Source organism: Melitaea cinxia, chromosome 11, assembly GCF_905220565.1.
Source record: "Melitaea cinxia chromosome 11, ilMelCinx1.1, whole genome shotgun sequence".
Taxonomy (NCBI): domain Eukaryota; kingdom Metazoa; phylum Arthropoda; class Insecta; order Lepidoptera; family Nymphalidae; genus Melitaea; species Melitaea cinxia.
This window is the reverse complement of record NC_059404.1, coordinates 2,228,433-2,242,610: the sequence shown is the minus strand read 5'-3', so window position 1 is coordinate 2,242,610 and position 14,178 is coordinate 2,228,433. Positions and strand designations below refer to the sequence as shown.

At 32.8% G+C, this 14,178-nt stretch overlaps 1 protein-coding gene across 1 annotated transcript; it reads right to left on the bottom strand.

Moving 5' to 3' along the window:
• Positions 1-1,114: 1,114 nt before the first annotated feature.
• LOC123657987 lies at positions 1,115-10,558 on the bottom strand. The gene is made up of 10 exons (XM_045593465.1): positions 10,509-10,558; positions 9,153-9,159; positions 7,203-8,577; positions 6,875-7,073; positions 5,950-6,084; positions 5,737-5,833; positions 5,563-5,661; positions 3,238-3,386; positions 2,075-2,248; positions 1,115-1,256 (listed from the first exon to the last, which is right to left on the bottom strand). The coding sequence occupies exons 1-10, from the start codon at positions 10,556-10,558 to the stop codon at positions 1,115-1,117; spliced, it is 2,427 nt and encodes an 808-aa protein (XP_045449421.1).
• Positions 10,559-14,178: the final 3,620 nt, after the last annotated feature.

Sequence of the window (14,178 nt, the reverse complement as noted above, 5' to 3'; positions counted from 1 at the left end):
TTAAGAACATGTAATACATATTACGCATAATTTAATCTTTTAATTGTAAACAATTATGCAATTATCAAAAAATATCAACACTTCGCTTATAGTAAAAAAAATCACAGATAACATCAACAATGACAATACGCGGGTATTGTTTAACCTTTATATATTTAATAATAAATTTTAAATAGGTATTATATATATAGGTATAGGTATTTTAATAAAATAATCTTTATTTTTTTTAATTATTTACTATTTCAAAGATAATTTAGAAAGATAACGCTTGTTATTATTTCAATTTATCTACTAAAAAGAAACACTCTCATTGCTATTCTTAGTAGGAACATTCTAAAGAGCCGAGGAGTACATAATTATCTTATCACAGACATTAATTCATTCATTCATTATTCTGTTCATTCATTCATATTAACTATAGCAAATATTTATAATGGCAAAACATCATAAATGACGCTTCAAAGCGTTCAATTTTTTAGCGTTTTTAAGTATTTGTACGAAATATTTTAGTATGGGTATAAAAATTATATTATCTATTTTGTTTGTATTTTTTTTTCTAAATGATAATACCTACTTTTGTATTGTATTAAAAATGTTTTTACATAAGACCGCACGAAGTTTATCTAGAAGCCGTCAAATGAAAATATTACAAATGTATACGCTATTTTTAGGCCCCGTTTTCCCTGCTTATGATATCTTTTGATGGCTTATCGGTATAATATAACTTTAGTCTTCACAGGTTACGAATAGACATATTTGATACATATGGAGTTTGAAGGAGAATCAGAAAAAACTGAAACTGCATTAGAATTCCGATAATGAGAAACTAATTTTAATGTTTTGAAACGATATTGATTTAGCGTTCAATTATAAGCTAACATTTAATTTAATTTCAAATAAATTACGTCACTACATATCATTTGTTTGATTTTCACGGTATTTTTAATAGTAAACTTTATTACAAAGATATTAAGTCATTTATATCGACCAAAAGCCTCAGACAAAAGAATATGTCTTATATAACATATTTTTCAGTCTGAGACACAAGCGTAAAACACAAAGTTTAAAAAATTTACCGAGGCACCGCCTGCCTCAGTAATTTTTTTCTGAGTAGTCACCTCGCTTTAGAGTTGTTTAAGAGCTGGTCGTATTTCTTCATGTGCTTCGAAGCGATTTCCACATCCACATCTGTCAGAAAATAGGCCTCGAAATTCGGAAGCGGTCGCATTATAGCATATAGGCGTTCAGCGTATTTCCTGGCAAAATTTCTAGGTAAGCTTTAATTTGTTTTGGCTAGGTGATGTAAAGAAACCAGCGATGATGTTGAAGATTATTGCCTAGGGTATATATGTATATACCAGACTGGTATGTTAATATTGCGAAGTCCATTTAGGCTCAAAATCATCATTTCAAAATCTGAAACAGCCCGACTGGGGAAGTACCGCGACCTTACAAAAGATCACCTCTAAACAATACTACTTTCAAGTAGTTTTGTGTTCCTGTGGTGAGTAAGGTGACCAGAGCTCCCTGGGGGGAGGGGGACTGGAGGTAGAGTCAGCAATGCACTTGCAACGCTTTTGGTGTTGCAGGCGCCTAAAAGCTACGGTAATCACTTACCAACCAGGTGAGATGCACGCTTGTTTGCTGACCTAGTTATATAAAAAAACTACCATATCCTGCTGATATTATGAATGCGAAAGTTTGTGAGTATGTATGTATGTATGTATGTATGTCTGTGTGTAAATCTTTCGCGTAAAAACTACTGGACCGATTTTAATGAAAATTTGTATGTAGATAGTTGGAGGAGAGAGAGGACTTTTTATCCCGACATTCCCATGGGATCGGGTGACACCGCGTTCGCAACACTAGAAATATTGCAAGCGCTTTGCCGACCCTATACCTACTTCCCCCCAGAAGTTCTGGTCACCTTACTCACCAACCGGAACACAACACTGCTTGAAAACAGTATTATTTAGCTGTGATCTTCTGTAAGGTCCAGGTACCCCAGTCGGGCTGCTCCACGTTTTGAGCAGGAAATTTCCTGCTGTGCCCTACCTCAGGTAAAAGTTCTTACCTTGTATCGTTATTCTTATCCTGCAGCAATTCCGCGAGTGATCGCAATGCGTGACGACGCGCGGTGGCGGCGGAGGGCGGGCGTGTGCGTAAGATCTGCCGCCCGCCCTCCGCCAGCGCGCAACACACCACTAGGAGGCGTGCGGACGCGCAGCGGACTAGCACGCTCTTGTGACTGAAGCAATGGGAACAATGACGAATTCCTATTATTAGTACCTATATATATGTATTCCTAGTCACAGCGCTGTTGCGCTCATTGTAGTGGTTTCAAACCCCGCACATAATAAACACTTGTATTGGCCATATAGATGTTTGTTGGGGTCGAACCCGCAACCGCCAGGGCAACAGCCACAAATCAGTGCTGTGACCGATGCGCCAATAAGTCAAGGTATCTAAGGTTCTACGCATTTTCTTTAAAAATAAGGGTAGAATATAAAATAAGAGCCGTTTAAAATATGTTTTCTGTACATAAGCTAAATAAATTATCTCGTTACAGCTCTACTTCCAATCATCACACACAGTTAAGCACAGGTCACGGCCAATATAAATTAATTGAAATATTGACAAATAATTGATAATTTACATCATGGTATGTTCTTTCTTCCATGGTATGTTCTTCTTTATGTTCGTTCTCTTTTAACCGACTTCAAAAAAGGAGGAGGTTACTCAATTCGACCGTGTACCGAATATATATATATTCGGGGATAACTTCATCGTTTATGAACCGATTTTGATAATTCTTTTTTTGTTGGAAAGAAGATATCCTCGGTTTTGTACCATGATAAGGAAACCAGGATATGATGAAGGGATCCCAGAGAAATCGAAGGAAACTCTTTTAAGGATTTTTAATTTAATCGAAAGCCGATGTTTATCATCTGGTCACATTTAAATTTCATCGAGGTCAGATTACAGCTTTTGGAGTAATCTTTGATAATACGTATTTACTTGACTATTTTTTCATCTACCTACGTTGTATTACTTGTCGATATAATTGAAGTCGGTTTTTTTTCGTTTGCCTGCAAACACAATTATCTTCATAGAATATAAATCTTGTTCAGTAGTGGAGTTAGTGAATTAGTTGTATAACACTGTTTATACTGTAATATTTATTGATTAAAATATTCCGTCTTTCTAAGTAGACAAATTATAGTTTATTGTCATTACCTGACCCCATAAACGCAGATGGCGGTGACGCAGTTGGTGACGTCAACGCTGCACACGATGTCGTCGAGAGCGACGTTCGCTTCTCGTCGAACTGGACGATTGTAACTACCGGTTTTCGCCAGTAACGTGCACATACATTCGCAAAAGTCCTAAAGGATGAATTATCAAAAACTAAAGAGACCAGTTTAACTGTTAAGTCGTGTTGGTTTCGATATTTTAAATCACCCACCCTACAGTCTTGATCTGGCCCCAGTTGATTATTACCTATTTCCGAAAATGAAAAAAAAAAAAAGAATTGCGTGTTAAGAAATTTTCTACTGAAAATGAAGTACGGAAAGCGGTTTAATTATACTTTTTTGGTTAAGGACAAAACTTTTTTTACGAGGGAATAAATAAGTTTATTAAAAGGTCTGAATGATGTATTCGTCTTGCAGATGAATATATTAAAACGGAAAAATAGTTTGTATTTTTATTTTTACTCAATACCCTCTATTCCGCGAGTATAAAAACGCACCCATGTACTTATACATTTTAATCGAAATACTAAATCCTACGCAAAAGCATTTAGCTCCCGACGCAAAAAGAGGGGTGTTATAAGTTTGACGTGTCTGTCTGTCTGTGGCTCCGTAGCTCGCGAACGGATGAAGCATTTCAATTTAGATTTTTTTTGTATGAAAGGTGAGTTACGGGCGAGTGTTTTAGATATGTTTGATGAAAATCGGTTGAGTCGTTTAAAAGTTGTGGGGGGTGAAAGTGGGAAGAATAACCGAGTGTCTGCAAATTTAATCTTGTGGGGTCTCAAATGAAAGCGCAAAGCGTGCACATTACAAAATAATGTATTCAATGAAAATCGGTTGAGCCCTGTAAAAACTTTGGGGGTAAAAGTGGGGAAAATACCCAATATCTGCATATATATGTGGTGGGGAGAAAATGAGGATGGAAATCCGAATGTCAGTAAATTTACCCAAGTACCAAATGAAATAACATCATATACACTTTACAAAATTAATAATAAAAATAAATGAAAAATATTAAAAACAATTGGTTGACCCGTTTGAAGTTAATGGGACTAAAAGTGGGGATGGAAAACAGAATGCCTGTGAATGTATCCTAATGTTGTATCAAATGAAAGAGTATGAAAATATTAATGACTTAATCGAGAGTGTTCTTAGTTTCGTTTGATGAGAAAATTGGCGAAAAGCTGTTTTAAAGTTATGGTTATGGTATCAGAAAATTGGGACATAGAAATAAAAGTGTCAAGTAAAAGTATCAATTACTACATCCCAGTCTTTGTAATTCTGCTAAAGATACAAAATCTTCATTATAATAAGTGTACCTATAAAAAGTATAAAATAAAAATGAAATTAAAAATTAAAAAAACCCTCGATACAATAACCTGAGTTGCCTTTAAAATTAAAAAATAATTAAAGAAACTCAATCTTATCAATTGTGCTGTGTGGCTACGGCACTAAAGAATTTAGCCACCCCCTCTCTTCCCGTGGGTGTCGTAAGAGGCGACTGAGGGATAACACAGTTCCACAACCACCTTGGAACTTAAGAAGCCGACCGATGGTGGGATAACCATCCTACTGCTGGCTTTGAAATACACAAACCGAAGACGGGCAGCAGCGTCTTCGGTGCGACAAAGCCAGTACTGCGGTCACCAACCCGCCTGCCCAGCGTGGTGACTATGGGCAAAACACATGAGTTCACGTTATTTTTGGCGTAAACTTGTGGAGGCCTATGTCCAGCAGTGGACTGTATAGGCTGTAATGATGAATCTTATCAAAGTACCTAAGTATGTACGAGTATTAATAAATCTTAAAAAATATATACATCGCGTTGGCGGACCGCTCCAAACCTAACAATTCAATGAAAAGAAGTCGGTTAAATAGTCTAAACTAACCTAACTTAACTAAGCAACATAGATGAATTTAAAAATAAAATTAAGAAAAGAAAACTTCTATAAAATTACTTCAAAATATTGCGTTTCGGATACGACCGTCAACGACGTCTGCCAAAATAATAAGGCTCGGGTAAAAGACTTAGTTAGGTAGGCATGTGATACTAATGAAAAAATAAATAGTAGATAATAAATAACTAGGAGTGGTCCCCCAACGCGATGTATTACTAGGTTACTTAGGTATTTTAAGATTGAGTTTCTTTAATTATTTTTTACTTTTTAAAGGCAACTCAGGTTATTGTGTCGGTTTTTTTTAATTTAATTTTTATTAACAGCCTATGATGACTTTTAATTGAAATTGACTCGATATTAGTAAAATCTGTCCGTATCTATCGTAATAAAGTCATAATTCAATCACTTACAGGTTTTTTGGTGTAGTTAGTATTTTTTAATATTTCGGCTAGAGTCTTGCATGCTGCGCGTGCTACTTGTGTCCTTGGCGATTCAATATGACCAGTCACCTGGACAATACTGTAATGTATTTACCTAGATATGAAGTAACTAACATTACAGAGATTATATGAACACTGTTTTACTTGTCTTAACAAATCCGCTATGCGAGTTTCAGTAATAATCGACCAGAATTTCTCGAGAGCTTTTGGCAAATCCTCCAAGGTTTCTGTTATTTCGACCCTAGAAATGTATTAAATAATTCAATAATAGTAAGGATTACAAAAATAAATGGTTAAAAGTTACCTGTATGATACTTTTCGAGTTTTATTCACAAATAATTTAAGAATAAACTTTACCAAGAAGGTGATTGCAGTCTACGTAGCAGTTCAACACAAAGAACTTCACATCCCTTTTCAGCTGCGTTACATATTCTGGATTCATCAGGTGACGATACACTAGTAGGGGATCCACTTCTGCTTGATAATTTGGCCCTATTTATTAACTATTGGTAATGATAATGCTTTGTATTTTTAATTAAATTTAAATATCAACAACTAATGAAAATGGACAAAACCGAGATTAGCTTTTTTGGATAAGTTTGAAGATTTTAACGAACAACATTAAACTATTCATGATGTCAATTTCTTTATTGTAATTACTACATAACCTAAAAGCTTTTTGCAATCGTATTGTATTTGTATCCTTTCTTCATTTTTAAGTGCTAGTTTCTGCTAATTAAGCCACAACTTCCTATATAATGCTATTAGACATATTCGTTGACCGTTTTTTGCAAGTAATACCTACTTCAGTTCTAAAGAATGTGTTTGTGTGTGTGTGTGTGTGTATTTTAAATGTTTACTATTGATAAAACATTTGGTTATATTTCTTTTGGCGTGTTAGGGAAAAATTGTAAGCGTAAATTCTTACGAAGAGCGCGCACACCGTCACGTAAAAAACCGACACCCTAAAGCAGCAGTTGGCAACCATTGACAGGGTGGCAAAACAAACTAAAGACGGGCCGCACTTGTGATAAATACCCTCGATTCTACTTGATACCTACGTATAATTGGTCATATCCCATAGAAATAATGAAAATGGTATTTAAATTGTTAAAACCAGCCGGGCCGCGTATTGCTGACCTAAAGTTGGCTAGTCAACGAAAAAGAAATTAGCAACGTGAAGTTAGCTAGCCAATGAACTGTAACTTCTTACGTGCGTATATAAGTACATACACACTTTTTTATATTTGGCCATGTGCCCATTCGTATTATTCATACCAACCTTGTTTTTCTTGTACTAATCTTTAACTCTTTTATTTTGTCTTGAATACTTATTGTATCACATGAATCACTTAGTAATGAACGCTTCAAGGACGTTGAAACATTTTTAGGGTAGTTTATACTACTGTTACCGTCGTTAGTAATACTTTCTGATTGGATTGATGGCAATTGAAGAGGATTTGTTTTGATCTTCAGAGAATCTAAAACGAAATTTTTTTTTTCTAAAAGATCTCAGTGATCTCTATATCTACATATCGCTAAGCTAATTTTAACACACGTTTGATATAACGTTTTAATTATAAAATTATTACCAAATACATATTCCTTACCGTTTTTGCCAGTAATACGCGGACTTTCACCTGACGCCAACTCTTTGTTACTTATCTCCCATCTATCAAGATATTTATCACTGTGTCTATCATATAAAGATGGCAGAATGCATGTATTTCCGAAGGGTCTTTGATTGTTTAAGGGAATAAAAAAGTTTAAATGAGGACTGTTCGGGTACGATTGGTTGTTGTAAATGGGAGGCAACTTAAAATTTCTTTGTTCCTCTGAACTAATATTATTATCTGATAATACATTTACTTTTACTCCACAATTATTGACAAACATATCATTATTACTGTTTAATTCACATGCTTTCATTAAAGTCCGAGCACTTGGAGTTAAATCGACGATACTTTCTTTTTTCTGTGCAGTTTCTTCTGTGAGGGGAGTCAATATAGCAAAGTTTCGAACAGCTGGCTCTGCAGATAAAATTGGTGATAATAACCGAGGACTTTCTGACAACCTGTTGTAAAGCTCCTCAACATCACTATCGATGCAATTGGGTATCTCACTTGTTTCACTATTCTCATCCCTTCTCCTAGTTTTATCATAACAATATTCGTTTTCCATTAACGAATCATTTTCAAAGTCAGATTCAAAATTATTTGATTCAAATTCACTTGTATAATTATGTTCTGCGTTATGTATAACTTTGCTTTCCGAATTATCTTTTGAATCATCTTCAATAAAGTGGATTACGTCGTCATCTGAATTGTTTAAGCTTCTTCTATCAGTATTATTTTCTATCGCTAGTCCACCGAAAATGGGCGACTTACCTTTGGAATTGTTTTCAAGCATCGAATATACATTTTGAATATCGGATTTAATTATATTTTGATCTATTGTCTGCATACGAGTATCTGGGTAGTTTCTAATTGCTGGTGTATCGTTACGATTTGTTCTAAGTACTTGTATTTTGTACTCGATTGATTTATTTTCTATAATAGAGACGAATGAAGTTTGCGTTTCCAATGTTTGCTTAGCTAATGGTATGTTTATTTCATTTTGAGCTAATTCTATAATAGTTTTACTTGTTTGTGTGAATATTTCCTGAGCTATAATATTACGTAACGGTAAGCTCGTGCAAACGGATCTATCAATTGAACGTATTTGATTATTTTCCTTTGAGTCTCGCTTTAAGTTTATTGTTGATCCTTTGGCAAATAAATTAATGATGCTCTCGCTTTTATGGACTTGAAATGTTTTGTCACTATCATCACTGTCGTATTCCAAGACGTAAGTTTCTTTACCGGAAGAGTTGTTTTTGTCTGAACTACTGTCTGTGAAATCTTGTGAATAAACGACTGACGTGGTTACACTTTTTTGGGAATCGGTGTATTTAACTTCCCCTACGATGTCTTCGACTTCATCATCCTAGAAAATGTTTTATTAAATTGATAATATTAATATACAAGCCTTACAAAGATGAAAATTTTGCTTGTATACTTTGTTAGTTAGATTCGAAATATCATTTTGGCCCAGATGACCTGTTTATTTAAGACACTAAAGCTACGCATAAATTAATATGTTTTTGTACAAAATCATTGCGTTAAACCATACCATGGTTTAACGACATTTAAATATTTAATGTAATTGATCTGTGCAAATGAACTAAAACAAAAAAATGGCAATGCAAAATACTGTACACATCAACACAAAACTAGACTGAATAGAATTTATGATTATAAAAATTGTGTTCTATTATGAAAATTATTAATTTTTATTTGCAAATTCATATGTAAATGAAAGGCATACAACGTATCCATAAGTTGTACTAATTTTTTTCAAGACTGACTTTAAACAACGTCGAAATAGAATTATAAGTAAGCCTTACGCACTACATGATTTGAGCCCTCGAGATACTTGTCATAATTACGTTAGAAACTTAATACTTTCAAACTCTTTACGTACTACTGTTTTAAACTTGTTAGCTTTTAGACAATACTTACCATAATTCTAAAATTTTGAACAAAAAACGAGACAAATTCACAACATGTAGCCGCCGTGTAACCACGAAACAGCGTTTTAAGTATTTGTTAATATTTACATGTAATTCTGACGGGCCATGACACTTTGAACTAGGAAACTGTCAGAATATAATTTTTTACGTAAAAACTGTAATAGGTTTTATATTGAAAATAAACGGAGCATTTTAACTTGTATTTTAGTAATAAAGGTCAACTAGGACTTGCATATGGATTATTAATTACAAATCCTCTTTAACAATTAACTATACAACTTTCACGACGCTAACATTTTCGAAAAGGAAAAGGGAAGTAGCAAAGCAAAGTAAATACGAATGTTACGCTTAGACGCCTGAAATTACTGTAATATGGTATTTATGGTAAGCTATAGAAATTAAGGGAAGTATGAGGTAGGCAGGGAATAAAAGAATATTATAGAAGGGGTATAAAAGAATTGTCGTATTTAATGAATGAGCTCGAATTTAAACAAAGTATAACACAAATATATAAACAAAGTAAATAAGTTCTTATTCTTCTTCAGGTTAAAATGGCATTTAATAGTGCCAAATGAGCATAGATGATTTTGCCAATGTCACGTAGTACAAAGTATAATGTTTATGAATTATTAAATTTTGGATGAAAATGTCGCCGTCTCATTTTGTGATCATCCGGATTTGGATAAATGAAACAGGTTTGAAAAGGATTTTGTATCATGGCTATTATATTATTTAAAAATATAAAAAACGAGTGTGCTTTAGACCACACGACTGAAGTAAAACTTTCTATCTTCACTAACTTATATCTTCCTCTCAACTTCCCTTCGCCTCGCCCGATCACACTTTTCATAACGCTCTCGTCACGCACGCACCAGCTTATTCCTTAAGTCAAACGTGCGAAAGAGGTTGTACTTCAATAATGTTTAAAATAGGACAAAGAAGACACTGTGCTATGTGGCTACGGTACTAAAGAATTTAGCCACCCCCTATCTTCCCGTGGGTGTCGTAAGAGGCGACTGAGGGATAACAAGGTTCCACAACCACCTTGGAACTTAAGAAGCCGACCGATGGCGGGATAACCATCCAACTGCTGTCTTTGAAATACACAGGCCGAAGACGGGCAGCAGCGTCTTCAGTGCGACTAAGTCAGCCCTGCGGTCACCAACCCGCCTGCCCAGCGTGGTGACTATGGGCAAAACACATGAGTTCACGTTATTTTTGGCGTAAACTTGTGGAGGTCTATGTCCAGCAGTGGACTGTATAGGCTGTAATGATGATGATGATGATGAAAGAAAACACGATATTAAAATGACGAAATATATATTCGGGTCTAATAAAATCTCACCTAACACTACAGCATCTTTGTAGAACATTATCACAACAAGATATACCCATTTTACGATATAAACAAAGACGCAGCCAGATATTCGATCATTTTTATACACTTCTGTTCAAAAATTAAAAAATAAAATAAAATGTGTCTTCATTTTTACTTCATCTGTGACTTACATAAGAAATAAAATATTTTGACAATATGTCATAACGATAAAAAAAAACAAAACACTGGCTACGTCAATAAACATTAATAACACAAAACGTTTAGATCACGGTTTAGATTCTAGAATATGTATCTGACTTGTCACTTGAAGTTGACGTTAAATCATTTCAATAGTAATAAATATTTAATATCTGTGCCCTTTTCGCGCCATTGAAACACTTAAACAAACCAAAAAAAAAAAAAGAAATAAATATTTAATTCTATGTTACCAAGTATAAAACACATTTCCGCCTTTAGTTAATAATTTACCAATTTTATAAATAATATATAAAAACATGAAATAACCCATAAATAGCACCCATCACATACATATTGGCGTCATTTCTTATTTACCAAATTAATCGAAAAAGGGATGCCAATTAAAAGTTTATGCTCTAAGAAAAAGAAGAACGGATATAAAAAAAATCAAAGATCAGGGACTATTACGGGTGATTTGTCTAATAAATTAATACATGTAACATTACATTATATGACATTTTATTGTTGGATTATGTTCCAACCAAAGGAGGCACCTACATGGAGAAAGAGGCCTATGTCCAGCAGTGGCATGTTACAGGCTGAATCAATCGACTGATCAATACAACCATCAAAATAATTTAACGTATTAATCGACTGATCAATACAATCATCAAAATAATTTAACGTGAACTTCCAAGCTTACAATTGGCCACTCAAGTAAATGTGCCAACACCTAAATTTCTTATTGTCTTAGAAACACGACGACGACGTCATCAAAAGACTAATGTCCGGTTGCTATATTCAGAAAACGAATCGTTTTACTCACGAATCGTTAAATTAAGAGTAGGAATGACTTCCTCGAACAACTTAAATTTAGAACGTACTTATCGAATAAAACGTCGTATTCCTATTATAACGATTCGTAAGGAAAACGTTTCGCTTCCTGAATATAGGAAACCAGGCGTAAACGTGCGACGGTCTTTTCATTAGAAAAATTTGAATGAAATATGACATCTTATATGGTTTTATACTTAAATAGTGATCATTAAATAGTAAATGTTGTACAAAAATCACGATACAGGGACAATTTTTCTTTTTATCTTAATTTTAAAATACATATACACAAGACAAAGAGTAGACGCTCATAGAGTACATTTTTAAGTTTACTTTTTTACTTTATAATTCTGACCACAGACATGAATTATTTATTTATTTTTTATATTTATAGAAAACTACATATTCTTCATTATACATAAAAACACAATAAAAATAGTCATTAAGATAATATAAAAAATAATATTCAAATTAAATTGAAATTATCACTCGTGTTATGTATTTTAATGTTTAATTGAAAACAAAAAAAAAAAAAAAATATATCTTTTAAGAATATCTTTTTAGTTATTTTGTGTAAAATTTTTATGTTTTACAATTTTCGAATTTGCTAAAAACTTATTTTATCTATATGAATTACTAAAACACGAGGCGAGGCACACATATATTTTTTTATACATTTATTTTATATAAAACCTCTATGAAAAAAAGTTTGGAATATTTTTTATTCGAATTTCGAATAAATATTCGAGAAGTTTCATTGCGTATGTTTGATGAAGTTTCATTGCTTTTTTCAGTTTACTCCTTAAGGCGCGCTTGATATAAGACGCGTGGTATGATAAAAAATATGGGGAGTGAAAGTGAAACAACGAAACAGCAGTGAAGCTGAGTCGCGCTTTACAGCGCTTTTAGTTAGCTGTAGGAGGGTAGGTACAATAGCATTTACTGTACCGATACGAATAGCAAGGGCCAATTTGTGTTTTAATTTTAGGTTTCTTTGTTTTAATTAATTACAATTAGATACATTTCATAGAACATTTTAATTTTTAAATATCACGGAAAACCTTCTTAAGGTGTAAACACCAGTCGCGTGTCGGAACAAAAAAAAAAGAAGTTACAACATACACTTTTTTTTGGGGATCAACAACGAGATCGGAAAATTTTCTGCTTAATTTCATAGAGGTTTATTACATCTAGAAAGATTACATGATAACAAGATTTCCAAACATTTATATATAAATACCCTTTATATCCAACAACAATAAAAATGATTATATAGATTACACAGGCAAGGTATAATACACACACTAAAAACTTTCACATATACATTTTATATATAAAACTTTTTTAACATATAGTTAATGACTATTAACATATATTTTAATAATCATTAGCAGGGCCGCATTTAGAGATCTACAACTTCGGACCCTTCTCGGGAAAGGAATACACAGTAAATAAAGAAAGAAAGACACAATAAATAAGAAATCTACTCTACTTTCGACGGGTCAAAAGTTTTTTCTTTTTTTTTCGATAAATATTTAGGGAACCCCGATCCTTCGTTCAAGACCTCAAAATCCGACCCTGGTCACTATTATAACTATAATATATTGGGGCGTCACATATTATAAAACACAGTTAAAAGATTTTTCTAGAACACTCACCAATCGTAAGTAAATTACAATACCTTTTTTTAATATACATAAATATATTAAAATTTTGACATTATATACTAACTACTTTGTTTTCTTGATCCATTTTATATAGGGATAAATGCTGTTGATATGTCACGAAATATGTTAGATAGTCAGATCATTAATTAAAAAAAAACCTTCAAGAACCTTTTTGCACTATTTAAAAATAATAAAATAATTAATAAAAAATAATTAATTTAATATATAATAATAAACTTAAAATTCTTTAACATACAAATTTCATGATATTTTTTCGAGCCAATTGGATTTCTTATATTTAAATTACATAGGGCATCACAGCGTTGGAGACAATATACACGCTTATTTTTTCCACAGAATAATAATGGTTATTTGCAAGTCATACTGTAAGTAACAGTATTAAGCTCTATTGTCCAAGAAACCATTTGATAAAAAATTATGTATATATATTTTATAAGGAAAAATATGATTCCATTTTCAAAAATAAATATGTTTGACGAATTTATCTAAGTAGGTTGTTGGTGAAGGTGAAGGTAAACAAAGAAATGTCAACATAATCGAATTTTCAGTGAAATTGTAAAATTATAATATTCGATATATCGAAAAAAAAAACAACGTAATATATTCCATATATAGTCAAAACCAAATAGCATTTTCAATAAATTTACATTATAATATAATAATTTAACATATATCTAAACATTAACATAACAATATAATTTTAAAAAAAAGCAAAATATAAAAAATGTCAAATACTTTTGAGTTAAAAGTGCACATCATTAGTATCGATAAAATCTTTATACACTTCAACACCGACCAAATAATAATCACTTAATTATTTCCGATGGCGTGCACATCGCTTTTATCGATATAATATATAGTCTGATATATATAACAATTCACCCAAGAAGAAAAAAAAACCTTCAATTCGAGACGCAGTGGTGATCACTTTTATCAATACTATATTCTCTGACATATAGCACAATCACCTAAAGATT

Excerpts from the sequence above, each read along its gene's own strand:
- LOC123657987 (XM_045593465.1), bottom strand. The coding sequence starts at position 10,558 with ATGGGTATATCTTGTTGTGATAATGTTCTACAAAGATGCTGTAGTGTT. Across the intron at positions 6,085-6,874 it reads ATTAGTACAAGAAAAACAAG|GGCCAAATTATCAAGCAGAA; the intron begins GTTGGTATGAAT and ends GTTAATAAATAG. Across the intron at positions 2,249-3,237 it reads ATCTGCGTTTATGGGGTCAG|TCACAAGAGCGTGCTAGTCC; the intron begins GTAATGACAATA and ends CCATTGCTTCAG.